Here is a 22,269-nt window from a genome sequence, read left to right on the forward strand (position 1 = left end):
TTATTTTAGAAAAATAAAACTATTAAAAAAAAACGATTGTCGGCTACTGGAGTGAACGGATCATAAAAGATCTTTAAGGCTTTAGATGTCGTCTGCTTTGGTGGAGAATCAAGTGTTTGCAGGTTCACAGTGTTTAAAGCTCCCTACAGTAGCTATACTAAAGGTAGATGTTTGTATTAAAGCACACAGCCTGTATTCAGAAAACTGAGCCTTAAAACCAGCCGTCAGGACTTCCTGTCACTTTGTGATGTCACAGCAGTCAGTCACACCAAGCCCCGCCCCCCCACCACCACCTGGGCTTGCAGGATTTGGTTTCTCTGGGCGTTTTATTCTGAAATCTGCTCTATTTTTTTTATTGGATCAGTTAGAAAACAGTTAGCCAATCAGAAGAGCGGCTCAGAGCCTCCTCCCCCTCCTCCTCTTTTCGGATGTTGTTATCGTTACTAGAGCTCCAGAGAGAAGCTGCGATAGTTTCAGCCCTTCAAAATAAAAGTGTAACATATGGACTTTTTATTATGACATCATTATGTTTGTGCGCTGACTTCTTACTGAGAAACAACAGCTTTTGAAAACAAAAGACAAAGCTCATGTGTTTTGTGAATTGTGGAGGTGAAGTGTCTGCAGGTCTTGAAATGAACTTATACTCTTTTAATAAAATAAAGTCTCAAACCAAAGAAACAACAAAGTAAAAGGGGGGGATTAATTTGCATAATTCAGGCTACAGATTTCCTCCAGTTCAACTCCAGATATAAAAACACTGTCTATACAGTTCAGTTCAGATTGTTCTTAAGACATGACGGTGAAATGTCTCTGTTGAAAGTGTTGGTTGGTGGCTGATCTCTGGTCAGATTTGGTCATTCAGCCTGCAGCTGCGACTACGGGACAGAAATACCAAACAGCTCGCTCATGTTTCTTGTTACTATTGGGGGGCTGAAGAGTCATAAATTACAGATGAACCCACTACCACCACCACCTCCTCCCTCCTCCTTCCTCCTCCTCCTCCCTCCTTTCTCCCTCCTTCGTGCACTGCAAAAGCTCAAAATCTTTCCAAAAATATTTATCTTATTTCTTGTCAAAATGTCTCATTTCTAGTCTAAACTAATCTCTTTTCACTCAAAATAAGAACCATCACCTAAAAATGAACTTGTTTTTAGATCATTTCCATTTGTTTCAAACTAAATTTCACTTGAAATGAGTAGAAAAATCTGCCAGTCAAAGCAAGTTTTTTGTGCTTGTAATAAGAAAGAAAAACTCGCTCCACTGTCAGATTTTTCTACTTATTTCAAGTAAAAAATCTGCTTGAAAGGAGTAAAAAGTGTCTAAAAACAAGCTACTTTTTAATGTGATGAGTCTTATTTTAAGTAGAATGAGATTTGTTTTGACTAGAAATTAAATTTTGACTAGAAATAAGACAAATATTCTTGGTAAGATTTTGAGTTTTTGCAGTGTGTCCAGTTGCAGGACCGGAGATGATCCTCAGCCCCACCCTGGCCCATCCCTGTTCACTAGCAGCTGCCTTTCTCTTACCGGGTTACACAAGCACGAGGACAGCTGTCACACACACTCCCATACATACGCACTCATACACACACACACACACACTCTCTCACACACTTAAACACTTGTACATGCAGTAGATAAAACTAGTAGTTCAGGTTCTTTGGGACTTCCCAGGGGAAGTCCTTCCTGCCAAAGTGTCCGTAGCAGGCCGTCTTCTGGTAGATTGGTCTCTTCAGGTCCAGGTCGCTATAGTAAAGGCCAAACACAGAGAGATTCAGATTTTTTTTGCAGATTTTGCAGGAGAAGAAGTGTCGTCGTCATGCATCATAATCTTTGCTGGCGCTGCTGCTGACCTGACGATGACGCCGGGCCGGAGGTCAAAGTTTTTGTTGACGACCTGCAGCAGCTCCATCTCCGTCTTGTGGGAGGAGCCGTAGGTGAAGAGGGAGATGGAGAGAGGGTGAGCCACGCCGATCGCATACGCCACCTGGAAATAAAAGATGAGGGTTAAAGGGATAGTTCAACATTTTGGAATTTTTAGAACGGCTGAGCAGAGCGGCAAGCTGCTCAGAGCTACGCTACGGAGGCTCATGGGATTTCTTGGTTTCCCTCATCAAACTCATCAAATACACAATCCAACAACTCCACAACGCTCTGGTGGACAAGTTGTGACCTGCACATTCACCACGCTATGAGATAATAACACAACGTTACCAGACAGAGTTGTTTTACAGGGAAATACAGAGACTGCTTGATGAAAAACTGTCCCTGAAGGCAACGTGCATCAGCGGTTTTGCATGAATTTCCCTCTAAAACAACTCTGTCTGGTAACGTTGTGTTATTATCTCATAGCGTGGTGAATGTGCAGGTCACAACTTGTCCACAACAGCGTTTTCCCCCCTTGAGAGCCCCAAATAATCCTTGTTTTGGTTTCTCCTGATATTATTAAATCGATAATTCATGCTCCCAGTTGCTGTGCGAGATGTTCTTCCATGTTTACATCATACATCCAATGGTTTACAACGACCAACGAACATCTGGCAGCAAATCTCATGCATGTGCACAAACATCAACAGAGCCACTGGGAGCTACTGCTACAACAAGGATAAAAACAGAGATCACATTAATTTTTTCTGAACAACTTCTTCATATCGCAGCTTCAGGACACTTGGGTCAGTACAGACGAGCAGTATGGAGGTATCTGGATGTTTCATAGTGTGTGTTTTGGACAATTCAAAAGTGAACTCTATCCGCCGCCATTATACGAAAGCCGGACCCCCCTGGAACTCCAGAGTTTTGATGACACTGAAAGTTCTCCAGACCCTTCCTTGGCATGACGGTGAGTAGATGATTGGTGAATTGTCAATTTTGGGTGAAGTATCCCTTTAAGTAACATCAGGAGAAACCAAAACAAGGGACTATTTGGGGCCCTCAAGGGGAGAAAGGGCAACAAGAAACCTGAAACTTCCCATCTCAGTTGGTAACAAGTCAGAAATCTATAGTTGTCCTTAGCATTGTTGGTTAAAGCAAACTGATAACAACACAATATGTGATAGTTTTGTGCATGAAAGCAACACAACATGTCTACAGGTAGAAGCTGCACAACAGTGTTGCTACAACTGTTTTAAGGACACAAAACAAGACTTAAATGGCTAAGGAAAATGTGTAATGTTGGATCTATTGTGAGCTTGGTGTAACTTAAGTTTCTCAGAGTTTCTGAGTTGGAACTGGTGACGTTTCTGATGACGTAACCGAGGAGAAACGTAGAAAATATGACTTCTGAGTTCCCACACTAATCTCTATTTGAGATTTATTTTAACTAAATCTTCCAGAATCACCTAGAAGATGTGAAAGCTACTACGCCACATTAAAAGGAAGAAAAAGAAGCTGAAGCCTTAAACCCTTTGGGGTCGTTGTATTTGGGGGGTGGAGTGTGTGTCTCACCTGCACCAGGACCCTCCTGCACAGCTTGGCCTTCACCAGAGACTTGGCCACCCAGCGGGCGGCGTAGGCGGCCGAGCGGTCCACCTTGGTGTAGTCCTTCCCGGAGAAGGCGCCGCCGCCGTGGGCCCCCCAGCCGCCGTAGGTGTCCACGATGATCTTCCTGCCCGTCACTCCGGCGTCGCCCTGCAGGAGAGCAGCGACACCATGAGTCAGAGAGAGTTTCTTAAGGCGTTATTCTTTTAAAGGGACAACGAGGAGTTTTGGAAAGTGAAGTGTTTTCACACTACATTTCCCACGAGCCTTCGCTCGCACGGTGAAATTCTTGCCCAGCATTTCCACCATTAATAATAATAACAAAATAACGTTAAAGACAAAACGATGTATTTATCGAAAATGGGTCCATTAACAAGTGGTAACGTAGATTCATCCACATTTATATGAGACTTTTTTATAACCAAATACAAACTCCTCGTTGTCCCTTTAATCTTACAACTACATTTTAATGTTTAAATGTAAGTTTACAGGTAAAAAGTAAAATGTCCTGTTTTTTACATGGAGGTCACAATAAACCAAAAGCAAATAAAAATTGAAATGAAAAGGTTTTTTTTGTTGTTGTTTGTTTAAAATCTATATTTGAATTGTTGTTTTTTTCTTTTTATACAACAAGTTTCACTCTATTATTAAAATTATATGTGTCAAAATGAATATAATCATAGACTTTGTTCAAGACTTGCGGACCTTATTGTGAAAGGATTCTGATAGATCCGGTATGAGTCGTTTCCGGTTGTTTTCAGCAGCTTTACAGCGATTGGCTCATTCGCGCGGTAACTCGTGTGTTCATGGCGGGAAACGGACGGAAACTACCAACTAGGTACAGCCGGACACTTCCTCTCTGCTGCACCAGGTGTATGAAGCAGGTGAACGAGACGGAGCTTCTTCTTCCTCCACCATGGCACCGGTCACGGAGCTCTGTCCGCGGCGTCTTCACCTGAGTTCACCGGCACTGAGCTCCAGCGAAGGTAATGTAATATAAGGTAATATAATGTAGAAGGTAACAGGTGAGTAACATGTGGCGCAGTCAGTGTGTAGCTTATGTGCGCGGACGTGTTGCTACTCTCAGTAAACTGTGTGTGATACCGTAATAGTTGATTATTGGTGTTTTTGGCTTCTCTGTATCTGCATGTGCTGCTGCTGCTGCTGCTGCTGGTAGAGTCATGTTGTTTGTGTCATGAGGTCACAGTGAGTCTGTTGTTGTTTTTATTTTACTTCCTGTTTATACTGCATGTGAAGCAGAGAGAGTCTGTTTTGATATCTGATTTTACTGTTCTGGTTTCATTCAGAGCTCCTTCAAACAGCAGCGTGAACTTTATTATTGAGTCCTATGATCATTTAGCAAAGTATTGATTATTAATTTAAAAAGTTGGCTAAAATATTAGAAAATTCATATTATACAATCTTTATATTTTGTCATTTTTCTTTGATAAACTTATTTGTTACAATTCCTGGCTGTGAATCAGCTAATAATTAATCAACCAATAATTAATGAACCAATTGATTCAGTTACAAAGTAGTTATATGGTAGAGCTCTGTGTCTGATCAACTAATGATGAAACAGTCAAAACATCAAACCTTTTGAAATATAACATGACTAAACTATGGGTGGTTCAACTCCGGTTCAACTCCAGCTCAACTCCGGTTCAATTTTGGCTCAACTCTGGTTTAACTCTGGCTCAAATGCGGTTAAATTCTAGCTCAAATCTGGTTCAGTTTCAGTTCAACTTTGGTTCAACTCTGGTTTTATGTAAGCGTTGCCGTGGCAGCAGCTGGTCCTACCTGCGGCCCCCCGATGACGAAGCGGCCGCTGGGCTGCAGGTGGTAGATGGTGTCGTCGTCGAGGTAACGGGACGGCACCACGGCCTTGATGACCTTCTCCTTCAGCACCTCCTTCTGCTCCTCCAGACTCACGTAGTCGTCGTGCTGCACCGAGATCACCACCGTGTGCACGCGCTTGGGGATCACGGCGCCGTTCTCCTGGAGGTAGTGAACGGTCACCTGGGAGACAAGGGAGGGGGGCGGAGTCACAGGAACACTGTGTTATTGTTATTACTGGATTTTTATGTTATAATCTAAACATTTAATTTTCCTCTCCTCGTGTCTGAGTTTTCACACTTGGAGCTCCGGTGAAATTCAGCTCACGTGTGCAGTGAACTCTAAGGTTTGATATGTGTGTGTCAGTGCTGTCAGTGGTGTGTGTGTGTGTGTGTGTGTGTGTGTGTTGCTGTCGAAGGCGGCTCAGATGTTGCATACCAGCGTGGACCGGTCTGTGTTTGCTGGTAAGCACATTCTGCAGGACGTGATCACTGTCCTACTTAGTAGTGAGTGAAGTGTTCACTATGAAGACGGAGGAGGAGGAGGGAACGAGTCCCTGAATTTAAAGATTTTTAATTTTTTTATTCTTAATGACTTGCATGAATTTTACATGAATATTAAAGGGATAGTTCAACATTTTGGCAAATTGGCCCATTGCCATAATCCCTATAGTCATAGCAGTAGGTGCGTTACCTTTAATTGTCGGTGCAAGCTGTTTTTAGAACAGAGGAGCAGAGCAGTGAGCTGCTCAGAGCTACGCTACGGAGGCTCATGGGATTTCTTGGTTTCCCTCATCAAACTCATCAAATACACAATCCAACAACTCCACAACGCTCTGGTGGACAAGTTGTGACCTGCACATTCACCACGCTATGAGATAATAACAGAACGTTACCAGACAGAGTTGTTTTAGAGGGAAATTCATGCAAAACCGCTGATGCGCGTTCCCGTCGGGGACAGTTTTTCAGCAAGCAGTCTCTGCATTTGCCAATTAAAGGAAACAAACCTACTCCTAAAACTATAGGGATTATGGCAATGGGCCAATTTGCCAAAATGTTGAACTATCCCTTTAAATATTGGCAACAATTTCTGAATAATTTGTTAGAGACTTCATCATAAATCGTCACTGTTTTGTGTCCCCTGGAAACACTGCTGTTGTGTTGTGAGTTTTTGCAGCTCAAGTGTTGTCAAGTCGATCAAGTTGTTTTCTGAATTTGTAGCAAGTTTTTTTTTTTGTCTTTGCATGTGAGTTGATCCCTCCGGGCCACCGTACCTGGGTCAGATATGGGATGTCAGACATGTTTTTTGACACAGATTTGCATAATTACTTTGGCTCCAATTCACTTTGCAGTTAATCAGAACATGATTTATAGATGTAAACCCACATTTTTGATTGATGCAAGGCCCATTAAAAATAATTTAAAACACCTGAACTTGGGCAGATGACTGGTTTAGTGAGGAGACGTGTCGGCTCTTTGTCGGCTCTGTGTCTGCGGGGTGATGCAGTGGTTGTGTACCTTGACCTCACCTGTGTCTTGGAGTCGGGGCGGAGCCAGGGGACGGTCCCGTTCCGTCTCAGCTCGGCCATCTTGGCGTTGAGTTTGTGGGCGAGGACGATGGTGAGCGGCATACACTCCTCCGTCTCGTCTGTGGCGTATCCGAACATCAGACCCTGCAGACACACACAGATTTAGGACCAACACAAATATAGAGACGGTGTGTTGTGTTGTTGTGTTGTTGTGTGGTGTTTGTGTGTTGGACCTGGTCTCCAGCTCCGATGTCGTTCTCCAGTCGGTCGACGTGAACTCCCTGTGCGATGTCGGGCGACTGCTGCTCCAGAGCCACCAGCACGTTACAGGTCTTATAGTCGAAGCCTGGACAGAGATGGAGACAGAGACGAAGGAGAAGACACGGTCACGTCTCGGTCCAACCAACGTGTCGATCTCAAACAGACACACACACACACACACAGACACACACAACGTGGAGAGAAAAGTCCGGTCACCTTTCTCTGAGCTGTCGTAGCCGATGTGTCGGATGGTTTCTCTCACCACGGCCTGGTAGTCCACGTTGGCCCGGGACGTGATCTCACCGCAGAGCAGCACCATGCCCGTCTTACACACCGTCTCTGTGACGGGACGACACAGAGGACAGAGAGACAGAGAGACAGACAACATGTTGTGGTCAATGTCCTTTTAATTTAGCCCCATGTCTCCGTTTTGTGCTTTCATGACATTTCCCAGAAGGTAGCTACATCAGCAACATGGCTTAAAGGAGACATATTCTGCCCCTTTTCCACAAATTAAAATAGTTGCCAGGTGTCTTAAAGACATGTGACATGCTTTAGTCAAAATACCCCAAGGATCAAACATCACAGCTACGTATGTTCATCCTGTTCAGAACGGCTGGTTTCAGCGCCTGTCCCTTTAAATGCAAATTAACCACTGCTTGCCCCGCCTCCTTTACTCACAGGTAGGGGTGGGATTATGCAAATGGGAAAACTAATGACATCATTGTCAGACAACTGAGGAACAGATGGTAAAACCACATGGATTTTAACCTCAGGAGCCTGAAAATTACAGATTTTATTTGTCAATTCTCACATTAACAGCCAAACATATGATAAAGAGCCTTCAAAATGTGATATTTCCATAATATGTTCCTTTTTAATAAGGATTTAAAAATGATTTGGCTCCATATGTCACAACCTCATTCTTCATAAAAAAGTTTTGTCCTCTAATATCAATATGATGCAGATAATGACTTAAAACAGTTTAGGTTTCTTGTCTTAGGGGCAGGTAAAGGGGTATAGAAACTCTTTCATAAGATAATTAGAATAATTGAGTTATTGAGATAATATAATGAGGCTGCACAATAACAACAACATTATTGTGCACTATAGGGAGATAAATAAATCAGATTTTCAATGAGTAAAGGGACATGACAACAAATATCACATATTTTTTTTAAGTCTTAATGAAGCAGAAATCACAGTATCTGCCCATGTTATTGCAATATAATGTTTTTTACATATCATGTGGCCCTATAGAATAATGAAGGTAGAAAGTTGCATCATATGTTTTCCACCTTTTTAAAAATGTAATATGATTTGCACACAACATTTCCCCGTTTATTGAGGTTTGTGACGGGAATTGATTACAGTTTAAAAAAAAGAAATTAGATTTCAAGTTGAATCCTGAGTTTTTAATCGGGTAGATGAGTTTGTCAGGTGTAGATAAGCGATTAGAAACCATTTTATTACTTCCCCTGCACGTTACTCACCACAGGCCACCTTGGCGTCCGGGTCTTGTTTCAGGTGAGCGTCCAGCACGGCGTCACTGATCTGATCACAGATCTTATCTAGGAAATCAAAAAAAAAAAAATGAAGAGGGTTTTAAATACGAGTGAGTGGGGTCGTTTCCTCGTGTGACCTTCAGCTGCTGTGAGGTTCAGATTCCTGTCCAGTCGGGGCTCAGATTTCACCGCTCCATCAGAGAGCTACACATCCGTCCTATTAGGAGCCGGAGCGGCCCTATGAATAACTCTGGAGCGCCGCCCGGCCATGCCAACCACTCACAGCAACTCCACACCATCAAAGCACCGCAGCGTCATCAGCTACTGTACCAACACACACTGACCTGGTTGTGTTTAGTGTGTGTGTGTGTGTGTGTGTGTGTGGCAGCAGATGGAGGTCACACCTGTGCTTCACCTGAGCTCACATGCATCACATCGTTGACGTCGTCGCTGCTGTTTTTATCTCCTATCGCCCATGAGCTCAGAGCCATGAGTTTACGTTTTAATATAGAGCCGCCCGCACATGTCGACAACACAACACAGTGTTTTTTATTCCTAAACTGCCCGTACACACACACACACGCACACGCACACGCACACACACACTCGGGCTAAAAGATCATGTGACAATCTTTTATTGTAGAATCACAATCTGCAATCTGCTTCCTGTTCCTGCTCCTGGTTTTATTTTGAAAATCCTGCCAGGAAGTTGTGATTTTAATACTGCTCTAGCATGCTAGGCTAACTGTCTGATAGTTATTGTGCTGGATTATCTTGTTATTAGTAAAGCTTTTATTTGTATTTTACCTTTCCCTGATTATTTTTGTTGTCTTGACTATTAATGTTGATCTCAATTGGTATATTATGTTTTCCTGCAGTTATTTATATTGCTAGCACTGGATTATATTTATGTTGTGCAGCACTTTGGGCAACTGAGGTTGTTTTTAAATCTGCTGAATAAAATGTAAGTTGAGTAAAAAGTTAGATGTATAAATATAAAAGCTGCGAATGACCGTCTGAGAACTGGATCCCTAATCGCTAAGCTTTTATTATTAACTGACATCAACTTGAATGCGCAGTTTTTTCATGCAAAACTTTTAAAAATGAGTTTTGTTTATTTTCTAGTTTCGTCTTAGTGTACAGTATTAGCGGACTTCCCAGAATGCATTTGTTCATCAATTAAAACTCCTTTTTTTTTAATAGAAACTTGATGTTTATCTTAAACACCTTAAAGCTTCTGCAATCAATATTTTCAAAGCAGGGGGATCTATTGTAGTGAATTGAGTTTTGACTCTTTTTTTTCTTTTGCAGCCAATACCGATCATCTATGAGTGTGATCGACCGATATCGATCATTTCCGGCTGTGTATTTGTAAAAGTTCCACGTGGCTGGCTGTTGTTTTGGTTTCATGTCAGTAGGAGGCGGAGCTACACAACAACAAACAAATCAAAGACTAGAACCATTAAATCAAGTCTATTGATCACATATTTTTTAACAAGGATAATCAAGCAGCAGTTTTACAGAGCTTTGGTGTGAATTTTTTGTTGATTTGGACTCAACTCTCCTCCTCTCTTAAAGTGTTATTTTTGGGCTGCAGATGTTTTCAGAGACACATCTGTAAGAAGCCAGCTCAGCCAGAGAGCAGCAGGTCAACATGGTGGAGCATGAAGCAGCTGCAGAGGAGCCGGTGGAGACCAAACATGGAGCTAAAAGAGCGGGAACTCTGGACTGAGAGACTCATCAACACAACTTTGTCTCATAATATTAATCCGACTTTGTGTCCTGTATCACTTGGAGCTTGTTCAGCTCATTATTCAAACTTCAGTCGACTCTCAGCTGTGCAGCAGCAGCAGCAGGGGAACATGGGAACTCGTGGTGCAACGGTGTAAAAATCCTAAAAATCCAGATTTGCTCTTTGATAACGAACTCTCGGACCAGCGCTGAGAGAGAGTTTCCTCTAACTTTTTTTTTTTTTCCCCTCCTGCTGCAGCCGTGGCTCCGTGCTGCGTTCAGGATTCTGCACATTCCTCAAAGTCATCAATGATCAGTGAGACATAAAAGTGTTGAACGCACCGCGACCTGTTTGTTTCCCCCGCTTCGTTCCCAAACAGCTGCACCGACGGAGAGGAGAGGAGAGGAGAGGAGGTCGTAGCTACTCACCGGGGTGTCCCTCTCCCACCGACTCGGAGGTAAACATGAAGGAGCCGTCCTGAAGAACGTGGTCGTAGTTCCCGTCCATAGTGCCGTTCATTTTTGCTGTGTGTGTGTGTGTGTGTGTGTGTGCGGTGGGTTCGATGCTCGGTGAGGAGTTGTTGGATGGAGACTAGTGAGGAGCAGAGAGACGCTGCAGGACGAGATGTTCTTCTGTTCGTCTTCTTCTTATTATCAAAACAGAGGGAACAAAGATGGAGAGACGTGGTCGTGTGGTTCGACTTCGGCTGCAGCCTAATCTCTCCGTCCCCAAGGCAGAGCAGCCGGATAACTGTGCACTATATAAGGCAAAGACAACACACACACACACACACACACACACACACACACTCTCTCTCTCACTCTCACACACTCGGGGGGGAGGGAGCCATGTGAACCAGTGGGTTTAGACCATTCAGAGCCCAGAGGAGAGGAGGGAGGGATCCCCACAGTTAGTTTTTTTTTTTCTCTCTTGGTGACAGTTGTTTAACTCCTCCCGTGCTGGACGGACGAGCTGAACGCACACTGCAAAAACTCAAAATCTTTCCAAGAATATTTGTCTTATTTCTTGTCAAAATGTCTCATTTCTGGTGAAAACGAATCTATTTCCACTTAAAATAAGACTCATCACCTAAAAATCTTACTTGTTTTTAGATAATTTTCACTTGTTTTGAAACAAATTTTCACTTGAAATAAGTAGAAAAATCTGCCAGTGAAAGCAAGTTTTTTGTGCTTGTAATAAGAAAGAAAAACTTGCCCCACTATCAGATTATTTCAAGTGAAAATCTGCTTGAAAGAAGTAAAAAGTGTCTAAAAACAAGCTACTTTTAAATGTGATGAGTCTTATTTTAAGTATAATGAGATTTGTTTTGACTAGAAATAACATTTTGATTAGAAATAAGACAAATATTCTTGGTAAGATTTAGAGTTTTTGCAGTGCATCAAACTCACGTCCTCTGACCGACCTGCACTTTTATAAAGTTCAACAACAAGTTCCTCAACAGATTCTTTCATGCTCAGGGTCTTAATATTATACCAGAGGCCCCTGAGGGTCTTTGTACCTGGGGCCCCTCAGGTCTTTGTGTGGCCGAGTCCACAGAGCTGCTCCTAGAGCCACGTTTCCACAGCTCAGATAAAGAAAATGATGCTGGAGACATCATGGAAACGTGATAGAAATAGAAATAGTATGATCCCGATCAATTAATCATCTGATGAGAGTCTCTCTCGGCCGTCTCGGTGTCAGCGTCTGCGTTGGTCGATGTTAAAACTTCTTTCTGGAGGCTTTAAACTTTGCAGATGAACTACAAACTGTCTGGTTTAATGTAGAAATGACTAGAAACAGTTTACATGATCAATATTAATCAATAGAGACATGTGCAGTTGAATTCTGCTGCAGAGCTGCAGTGAACACATGTGAGTCTTCATGTCTCTGAGCTGCAGTGTCGTATTTCAACCACTAGATGTCAGAGTTTTAGACAAATAGGTGGAAGCTTCAACATCTTCCTATAATATATATATATATATGTATATATATATATATATATATATATATATATATATATATAATGAACTGAATCTGTTGAAGCTGCAGCAACAACACGGTGACAGTAAAGTAAATAATTTAATCAGCAATAAACAAACAAACTGGAGTGTAAATATCTTTATTATATAGAGTTAAATAGTGATGTGAAGGGACAACAGGTGCACAGGTAACATCAGTGTTAATCTGCTTTTAACACCAGTAAAAACACCAGCACGGTCATTTAAAGTGATTCTATTACAAGTGAAAGTCAAGTGTAGGTAAAACAGTTAAAGAAGTTAAAGAGCTCAGTGTTTTGTTTTCTATTAAAGTCGTCAAGATAAAACAAATAAGAACCAAAGTGACAGAATGAACCAGTGAGTTTAAGGAGCGTCGTCCTGTGTCGGCAGATTCATGTTCATGTTCATGTTGTTGGTCTCTGGTCGGCAGCTTCTCAGCAACTTCCGGATCTCTGTTTGCACCTGAACAACAAAAATATATGATAATATGATATAAAATACCTTTTTAATTCTGACTAAACAGTCTCTGAGGTTTTAACTGTTTGTATAATAAGCTCACCTCTCCATTCAGGAAGCAGAACAACACGGCCACAAGAAAACCCTGATCAGACAAAACATCAAATATTTACTCAACGTTTACTGTTTTTCCTCCTCATTCAAGAAGTGTTGGATCAATAGATGCACAAAACAAAGTCTAACATGATTAAACGATTAATGGAGAAGAAAATCAGCAGATCTGAACTATAATAGCCTATTTTACATCAATAATGGTCCAATGATCAAACAATCAAACTAAATCTTGGGTCTTTTGTTCAAAAAATGTTAGAAACGTGATGATTTCAAACGTCTCAATCGTTTATCCAACGACCTCATAAACCAAACGACTGAGTAACTGAATAGTTCATTGATCTAGTATTGATTGATTGGGTCGATGGCGTCACCTGGAAGGAGCCTAGAACCAGCTCCAGGTAGAGTCGGGGTCGGACGCCCACGTGATCCGGGAACAGAGCGAAGACGACGTAGTGGAGGCCGAACAGAGGGACGAGGAGGAGGGTGGAGCGGAGCAGCGTCCTGCAGAGGGACAGACGGACGTTAAACTGTCGAACAGGGACAACGACCAGGTGTGTGTGTGTGTGTGTGTGTGTTACCTGTACAGGTGTGTCTCGCTCTGGGTCACAGCTGTGGCCTTCGTCTTCTGGGCGATGATCCTGCTGATGTTGAGGAACATCAGGAAGTTGATCTGAAGGTCGGAGAACAAGCAGTGGATTTATTTTTGATGTTTTCTGTGCAGGAACTGAAGAATTCAATTTTATGTTTTTAGTAGGGGTGGGAGAAAAAATCGATTCACATAAATATCGCGATATCCTTTTTGCCGATTTTTAAATCGATTTTTTTTCAAAAATCTATTTTTTTTTTTGAATTTTTTAAAATATTGTGCAATGTGCATTTGTTCGCCTTTTTTTTACATACAGAGAGTACAGGTTTTGAAAAGGGTTTAAGTTCACTTTATAATGGAGTATGTTAATTTATAGGCTCCTACAGTATTTGTGTGCAGATAAATGTTAAAAATGCAAAAATGCAGACTAAAAATCGAGAGAATCGGCAATATCGTAGAATCGCAATTTAAATCGAATCGCCATCCAAAAAATCGTAGAAGAATCGAATCGGGAGAAAAGCATATCGTCCCAGCCCTAGTTTTTAGATTTTATTATGAATCTATAAAAACGTTTTGTTTGTGTGTTTTCGTCCTGAGGTTCTCACGCAGATGCAGAGCAGGATGGGAGTCTTAATGATCCACCACAGACGGCTGTCCAGGTCGTCCCAGCACCTGTGGACACAAACATAAACACAAACTCATGCAGCACGACTACATTTAAAGCCCCTGTACAGACTTTTCATTTAGTGTTGATTTTGGCGGCCCCTGTGGACGAAAGCAGCGGAATGAAGACTGCATTTCCCACTGTCATGAAGACGTTTGTGTAGATTTGTTTTGGAAACGTCGGAAAGAAGACAGGACTTGTTTTTTTGGGGTGTTTTTTTGCAGCGTAATGTATCTATTTGTATCGTTTCGTCAGTGGTCCAACCCGACCATGCCTTCCAGAGGTATAGAATTAGATCTACTTAGAAATAGCGTATCTTCACACTGATGGGCTCATTTGCTGTTGTAGGTAACAGAGACACATCAGCAGGAACCAGAGACTTTTGCGTATCCAGTTAAAAGCTCCGAACACCTGTTGATGTTTGTATGTGTTTATATTTTTGACCCTGACCCTTCGTCGTCCAGATGTTTCTTCAGCAGAGCCCAGATCAGCACAGTGACAGCAGGAGTTCCTGTAAGAAAGGTAGATGTGAATCAGTGGAGCAGTGAGGAGCAGGTGGATGAAGATGAAGATGAAGGAGGAGGAGGAGGAGGAGGAGGAGGAGCAGCGAACCCCAGCCGACGGAGGTGTAGATCCACAGCAGCTTCCTGGTCTGAGTGAAGCTGAAGAGCAGCAGAGTGTGAAGGTTCAGAGCCTCCAGCAGCAGCCACAGGAAGTTGGACACCACGCTGAAGTGGGAGAAGGAGACGGCCGCCTGACACCTCCACTGGAGAGGAGGACGGGAGGAGGACAAGGACACAGGAGGAGAAGGATAAGGAGATATTAGGGACACAGGAAGAGGAGAAAGAGACGTTCAGGGACACAGAAGGAGGTCAGGACAAAGGACAAAGAAGTGGAGGCGTTCAAAGACAAAGAGGATGACAAGGCAGTGTGCAAGGACACAGGACAGGGACAGGGAAATGTTAAAGGACAACAAGGTTCAAGAACATGGAGCATGACGAGGACACATTTAGAGACGGAGACAAGAAAAGAAAATGTTTATTTACAAATCAATTTTTCACTGAACTGAATCTTTGTGTTTTCAACTTCTGCTCAGACCAAACGAGGCGTTTAAAGACTTTTTCCTCGGTGGTAAATTTGCAACTTTTTAAACATCATCAACCCAAAAATGTAATCGATCAAATCAAGGAAACGGCAGCTTCCTGTGGTGTGTGGTCGTTACCGTGGAGACCGTGCAGTGGTCCGTGCTCTGGTCGGAGAACAACACGCCGTCTTTGACGAACACGGACAGACTCCTGAGCATGAAGGAGGCGAACAGGTGGAGGTGGACGAGGTTACGAGTGCAGAGCAGCTTCCTGGGGGACGGAGGGACGATTTACCTGAGGACATGGTCTCACACACACACACACACACACACACATGCACGCGTGTTCACGTGCACGGATCGTGGAAACTGACCTGAAGCAGCAGAAGATGAGAGCGGCAACGAGCAGAGCGGCCAGAGAGAGTCCGTAGCCGACGCTGTAGATCAGCTTCACCGTGTCCAGGTGGGTTTTCTACAGGAGGACATTGAACGTCACACTCAGACCTCACAGAGGGACAGTGAACGCCTCACAGCACTGCAAAAACTCAAAATCTTACCAAGAATATTTGTCTTATTTCTAGTCAAAATTTAATTTCTAGTCAAAACAAATCTCTTTCTACTTAAAATAAGACTCATAACATTAAAAAGTAACTTGTTTTTAGACACTTTTTACCTCTTTCAAGCCTATTTTTACTTGAAATAAGTAGAAAAATCTGACAGTGGAGCAAGTTTTTCTTTCTTATTACAAGCACAAAAAACTTGCTTTGACTGGCAGATTTTTCTACTTATTGCAAGTGAAAATTTGTTTGAAACAAATGGAAATGATCTAAAAACAAGTTAATTTTAAGGTGATGAGTCTTATTTTGAGTGAAAAGAGATTAGTTTAGACTAGAAATGGGACATTTTGACAAGAAATAAAACAAATATTCTTGGAAAGATTTTGAGCTTTTGCAGTGAGTGAACGCCTGACAGGACAGTGAACGCCTCATCCACATCTACCTCCGTCCTCACGTCGTCGTCCTCCTCCTCCGGCTGTGAAGCTGCAGAGTTACAGGCCTGCTGGTAGGAGCGGTCGGGGCGACTCCACCCTCGCTCCGTGCACTTCCTGCTGACCGCACCTGGACAGGAAGTGGTCACACATACAACAAAACGGTGACGATTAGATTTCACATTTACGTGAAACCACTGAACGTGTCACTGTTTACATTTGATCATCAGACAGAACTGATCCAGTTGTGACATTTTAGGCTCAATTTTCTGTTTGTTTTATGTTAAACACATAAATTAATAACATTAAAGGTGATTTATTTTGTTCTTTACATAGAATTTAGATAATCAAACAGCTGAAATCAACAGAAAGTAGGCGTTAGATTAAAATCCATCCATACGTCAAAACGCACACAGATGAGTCACAACTTTAAAACCTGACGTGAAAGTTGAAAACTATTTACTGCAATACAGGTATGAACTAATAGTGTTGCCTCCCACTTCATGTGATATTTTAATTTCTGTCCCTGAAGGCAACACGCATCAGTGGTTGGTTTTGCATGAATTTCCCTCTAAAACAACTCTGTCTGGTAACGTTGTGTTCATAGACTGTAAAAAGAATGGACTGTTATTATCTCATAGCGTGGTGAATGTGCAGGTCACAACTTGTCCACCAGAGCGTTGTGGAGTTGTTGGATTGTGTATTTGATGAGTTTGATGAGGGAAACCAAGAAATCCCATGAGCCTCCGTAGCGTAACTCTGAGCAGCTCACGGCTCTGCTCTGCCGTTCTAAAAATAGCTTGCACCTACAATTAAAGGTAACAAACCTACTGCTATGACTATAGGGATTATGGCAATGGGCCAATTTGCCAAAATGTTGAACTATCCCCTTTAAAGGAGTTATTCCCCTGTTTTCTCTGTCCTTTAAAAATCAACTTGCATTAATGTAACATTGATTAATAAACACTATTGATTAGCATCGTCTCTACCTGGAGACGTCCCCGGTCTCAGCAGCAGAGCAGGACACTGGACAGAGACGACGTCGCCTTCAGAGGCGTCGGGCCAACAGCTCACTCCGTCCCACTGCGTCACACAACCTGTCACACACACACACACACACACACACACACACACACACACTGACTCTCAGGGCCGGCTCTAGGATTTTGGTGGCCCTAAACAAGATTTATGTTTGTGGCCCTGCACTCTAAGCGCAAACACCAAATCACTGGTTAAAACTGAATACAGACGTGTTTATGCCCTCTGAGGTTTGAGGCCATTTTCTCAACTTTTACATATTTTCTTAAATTTATCTTTTTAAGATACTTGCAGATGTAACAATACTCAAGTGTTTTATGTCTAAATATTAGAACCTCCACTGTAAGCACACTGAGGCAGTTTGTCCTAGAACACTGTATAAAGAAATAATTTAGGCCAAATGCTGGAAATTTGAGGTCTGCATTTTGAAAAATTTCAAATCCCTTGTGAAAACACACCTTCAGTCATGAGAATGAACAAAACAAGTCTAAAATGAAATTTTGTAAGATTGCTTTTTGAGCACAAATGTTGTCATTCTGCCGTTCTATTTTCACCAAATGTCTCAAATGTGAGATAAAAGAAGCTGAATATTGACTTCAAATTACATATAAAGCTCATAGCGTGCACGTGCAGACCTCAGGATGTTTAAATGACTTGAATGAACCCCGGTACCTTTCTGATCATGTGGCCCCCCACCTAACGGCTGTGGCCCTAAACAACAGCATAGAGTGTTTATGCCAGGGGCCGGCCCTGCTGACTCTACTGTCTGTCCTGCAGGTGAACAGGTACCTGAGGTTTTATTGTGACTCGTCTCCTTCAGGACTTTACACCCCTTTTCTTTCTGCAGCAGGTGAAGGACGATGAGACAGTCGGGATGAGTCGGACTCACCTGAGACACAGAATCAACTTCAATTTAATTTATTAATCTCACAGATCCATGTGCTCATCAAAAAGTGTCAGTTGTTTCTGTTAAAAACAACCAACACAAGGCACAATTCAGATTCTTCAAACTAGTTTTCTTAAACCTAAACCTGTTTCCTGTGTGTTTAAAAGTATTTCCCCTTAACCTTTAAGCTTAATTATTACTGGATTGTTGATTACTATAAAGATGATAAAGTAGAAATTAGTTGAATGATAATAGTTGACGCAATGAACGTGTTAAAATCACAGGATATTTGCAGATGTGAGTTTAAAAATGCTGCAAAAATCCACAAACAGGAATAAATCCTGTTTGTTTTTTCTGCACATTGGACAATATAAAGACAGACATAAATAAGAAATGTTAAATCACATTTCTGTGCAACATTTTAATACAATAATTTCCATGAAACCTTGAGAACGTAGCCTACCAGGTGTGTTGAGACGATGACGGTGCAGACGGCAGCGATCAGACTGAACTCCATCCTTTTAATCTGAAAAGTCCATCAAATAAAACCTCATCCACGTTAAATTCAAAAAACAAAATCCTCTGGTTTTAAAGTCTTTATGTTTCCTCCTCAGCTTCTCCGAGCCGATGTGTGGAGCGTCCGTGTGTCCGACTGGACTCAAACGTCTCGTTCTGAAAACCACCTGAGCATCTTTTCGTGAGGACAAACAACAAACACAGTGTCTCCACTCTGCTGCATCATTGATGATGTTGACGGGCTGAACTCTGAACATGTGCATTAACAGATATTTATTTTAGTTAAAGTCACAGCAGCTTTATTTATAATAAATATGGAGTCGGCCGTTCACAGCAGCAGCTCCTGAAATATTCAGCTGAGGAACAACAGGAGGTGGAGGAACTTCCTGCTCATCACTTTATAGGTTTTTACCTTTTTATTTTGCGTCTCTGACAGTTTGTGCAGCCCTGACGTTGGTTTTCCTGCAGCTGTGTCCAGGGCCGTTGTATAGGGGAGAAAGGTGATGATAATTCTAGGGGCCCAGCGCCCAGTGGGGCCCATAAAAAACCTCAGTAGTTTAATCTTTGTATGACTGATTTATTATTATAAGACCCTGACTAATACTCATAGTACACTGTAAAAACTCAACATCTTTCCAAGAATATTTGTCTTATTTCTTGTCAAAATGTCTAATTTCTTGTCAAAACTAATCTCTTTCCACTTAAAATAAGACTCATTACCTAAAAATTTACTTGTTTTTAGATAATTTTCACTTAAATTCACAATAAATAGAAAAATCTGCCAGTGAAAGCAAGTTTTTTGTGCTTGTAATAAGGAAGAAAAACTTGCTCCACTATCAGATTTTTTCTACTTATTCCAAGTGAAAATATGCTTGAAAGAAGTAAGAAGTGTCTAAAAACAAGCTACTTTTAATATTATGTGTCTTATTTTAAGTATAATGAGATTTGTTTTGACTAGAAATGACATTTTGACTAGAAATAAGACAAATATTTTTGCTAAGATACTTGAGTTTTTGCAGTGTAATGCTGCATTAGCATCAAAACAAAGAAGGCTAAATAAAAAATGATAATAGGAAAAGTTAGGGGGGGAGGGGCACTTTAGTATTCTTTAAGGGGGCCCAGAATTCCTAGCAACGGCCCTGGCTGTGTCTGAGTTTAACATCATTCAGTTTGTTTTTGTGTTAATATCATTGTCCTCTGTGTGTTGTGTGTTTTTTATTGTGTCAGTTTGAAGCTTCTTGTGTGTGTGAAGCTCTTCTATTCAGTTTTTAGTGTTGGTTGTTTCCTGTTTGTGGGAGAGTGTCGCCCTCTGGTGGTCGATGCTGCTCACAGTCATTTCCAGTTTGTGCCGTTGTGCAGCTGTGATGATATAAATGGTTGTTGTGGAGTATGGTTGTTTGATTTTTGCAACATATTTTGTGTTTTTTGTAGTTTGGCGTCACTTTGAGGTTTATTTGTGTCACTTTGTTGTCGTATTATGTTGTTTTTCTGTCAATCTCAGGTTGTTTTAAGGTTTTCTTTTGTCTTTGTGTTGCAGTTTTTGCAACATTTGAGTTGTTTTGTTTCTTAAAGGTTGGTTTGTGTGTCTTTTCAATAGTTTTTCCGTCACTCTGAGATGATTATAGTTGAAGTACAGTAGTGTCCAAGACACAGTTAAAAAGTATTTTTTGCTATGGTCTGGTCATGCTAATCTACCCAGCCTTGGATATTTCTTCAATTATCATAACTGTTCCATCCAAAGAGCAGCTCCAAGAAAAGATTTTTGTTACTCTGAGATTATTTTTTATAATTTTTGAGTTTCTTTCTGGTTGTATTTGCAACATGATGTTGTTTTGAGGGATTTTTTTGTCACTTTTTTTCAGTGTTTTTGAGCATTGTGTTTCTTTGAGTTTGTTTTTGCAATAATTTGATGTTGCTCTTTTTCCATTATGAGGTTTTTTGCATCACTATGAGGTTGTTTTGTCTTTAGATCTGTCTGTGTCTTTGTGGTTTTTGTTTGATATGTTGTTGTTTTGTCTCTTTGTGGTCGTTGTTCACTCTTGTTTCATTTCCCTGAGGTCCGTCCTCCACCTGTCTCCTGTCTCCTCTGTCCTCAGACCTTCTCGTCTCTGTCTCCATATTGCAGATGGTTGGTGGTGCGTTTAAGAGCCTGGAGTCTGATCTGGCATCTGAAGAACTCATAACTGTCCTGTGAAGTTCTTTGTGCCGTCGACACTGATCTGAATCTGTCGTCACAGTCGCCTCCCAAATACTTCAGAGCTGACTGCTGCTGCCTTCAGGGGCCGGACCGGTTCGTCAGAGTCGGCCATGTTTTCACCGTGCAGCATCGTTTCACCACAGGACTCAGAGCTGGAAACACGGAGGAGAGAAAATCCTGCTGCAGAAATTCCCTCCGAGTTCTTAAATCACTGAGCTTCAAACAGCCGAGTCGGTCTCTCGGTCTAGACGTCTGAGTTCGCTTCATGAAACAAGATTAAATCCAGTGAAATCCCCTTTTCTCTCCATCTGGCTCCAGTTCTACAAGGAGCTTCAGTTTATTTACAGCCGCGACTAACGACTCGTCTCATAATCGATTAATCTGCAAATAATTTGACATGTCTGGATCAGATAACATCAGAAAATAGATCAAAGTCACCGACAGTTTTTACTCAGTAATTTAATGTCAGGACTCTGAGGCTGTTATATCTGATACAGTGTGATGATAATACTGTATTTTCACTTTTTTGTGACATCATTTCCTTGATATAGGGCCATTTGTGTTATACCCGATATAACATTTCTGTATTGGTTTCTTTTTAAAGGATTAGTTCAACATTTTCATGAATCTGCTCATGGTCTTAAAGGGATAGTTCAACATTTTGGCAAATTGGCCCATTGCCATAATCTCTATAGTCATAGCAGTTGGTTCGTTACCTTTAATTGTCGGTGCAAGCTATTTTTAGAACGGCAGAGCAGAGCCGCGAGCTGCTCAGAGCTACGCTACAGAGGCTAATGGGATTTCTTGGTTTCCCTCATCAAACTCATCAAATACACAATCGAACAACTCCACAACACTCTGGTGGACAAGTTGTGACCTGCACATTCACCACGCTATGAGATAATAACAGATCGTTACCAGACAGAGTTGTTTTAGAGGTAAATACAGAGACTGCTTGCTGAAAAACTGTCCCTGAAGGCAACGCGCATCAGTGGTTTTGCATGAATTTCCCTCTAAAACAACTCTGTCTGGTAACGTTCTGTTATTATCTCATAGCGTGGTGAATGTGCAGGTCACAACTTGTCCACCAGAGCGTTGTGGAGTTGTTGGATTGTGTGTTTGATGAGGGAAACCAAGAAATCCCATGAGCCTCCGTAGCGTAGCTCTGAGCAGCTCACGGCTCTGCTCCGCCGTTCTAAAAATAGCTTGCACTGACAATTAAAGGTAACAAACCTACTGCTAAGACTATAGGGATTATGGCAATGGGCCAATTTGCCAAAATGTTGAACTAGCCCTTTGATGAGAAGCTCTCAAGACAACTCTCTGCTCTGTTTGTTCTGTGTTGCTGCAGATCCAGATGTTGATGAGCAAGATGAATTCAGGTGCAGCTGCAGCAGACAGGTT

General features: G+C 41.8%; 2 protein-coding genes across 2 annotated transcripts; both read right to left on the minus strand.

The window, feature by feature from the left end:
* Nucleotides 1-1,440: 1,440 nt before the first annotated feature.
* LOC146967174 (S-adenosylmethionine synthase-like) lies at nucleotides 1,441-11,097 on the minus strand. Its single transcript, XM_085761287.1, has 9 exons — nucleotides 10,768-11,097; nucleotides 8,596-8,673; nucleotides 7,319-7,441; nucleotides 7,075-7,187; nucleotides 6,842-6,985; nucleotides 5,278-5,496; nucleotides 3,445-3,627; nucleotides 1,854-1,987; nucleotides 1,441-1,746 (listed from the first exon to the last, which is right to left on the minus strand). The coding sequence occupies exons 1-9, from the start codon at nucleotides 10,856-10,858 to the stop codon at nucleotides 1,644-1,646; spliced, it is 1,188 nt and encodes a 395-aa protein (XP_085617413.1). The 5' UTR covers nucleotides 10,859-11,097; the 3' UTR covers nucleotides 1,441-1,643.
* A 1,267-nt stretch (nucleotides 11,098-12,364) lies between these two features.
* Nucleotides 12,365-18,669, minus strand: ghrhr2 (growth hormone releasing hormone receptor 2). The gene is made up of 13 exons (XM_085762189.1): nucleotides 18,616-18,669; nucleotides 18,056-18,155; nucleotides 17,218-17,367; nucleotides 16,240-16,358; nucleotides 15,615-15,712; nucleotides 15,379-15,511; nucleotides 14,769-14,922; nucleotides 14,607-14,667; nucleotides 14,098-14,164; nucleotides 13,485-13,576; nucleotides 13,278-13,407; nucleotides 12,896-12,937; nucleotides 12,365-12,798 (listed from the first exon to the last, which is right to left on the minus strand). Exons 1-13 carry the CDS (start codon nucleotides 18,667-18,669, stop codon nucleotides 12,700-12,702), a joined length of 1,299 nt encoding a protein of 432 aa, XP_085618315.1. The 3' UTR covers nucleotides 12,365-12,699.
* Nucleotides 18,670-22,269: the final 3,600 nt, after the last annotated feature.

Source organism: Trachurus japonicus, chromosome 19, assembly GCF_045865225.1.
Source record: "Trachurus japonicus isolate A0001 chromosome 19, Traja_1.0".
Lineage (NCBI taxonomy): Eukaryota > Metazoa > Chordata > Actinopteri > Carangiformes > Carangidae > Trachurus > Trachurus japonicus.

Excerpts from the sequence above, each read along its gene's own strand:
- LOC146967174 (XM_085761287.1), bottom strand. The coding sequence starts at position 10,858 with ATGAACGGCACTATGGACGGGAACTACGACCACGTTCTTCAGGACGGC. Across the intron at positions 7,188-7,318 it reads CTACGACAGCTCAGAGAAAG|GCTTCGACTATAAGACCTGT; the intron begins GTGACCGGACTT and ends ATCTCTGTCCAG. Across the intron at positions 1,988-3,444 it reads GCAGGAGGGTCCTGGTGCAG|GTGGCGTATGCGATCGGCGT; the intron begins GTGAGACACACA and ends TTTTATTTCCAG.
- ghrhr2 (XM_085762189.1), bottom strand. The coding sequence starts at position 18,669 with ATGGAGTTCAGTCTGATCGCTGCCGTCTGCACCGTCATCGTCTCAACA. Across the intron at positions 14,165-14,606 it reads AAACATCTGGACGACGAAGG|GTGCTGGGACGACCTGGACA; the intron begins GTCAGGGTCAAA and ends TTGTGTCCACAG. Across the intron at positions 12,938-13,277 it reads TGGTTCTAGGCTCCTTCCAG|GGTTTTCTTGTGGCCGTGTT; the intron begins GTGACGCCATCG and ends TTGTCTGATCAG.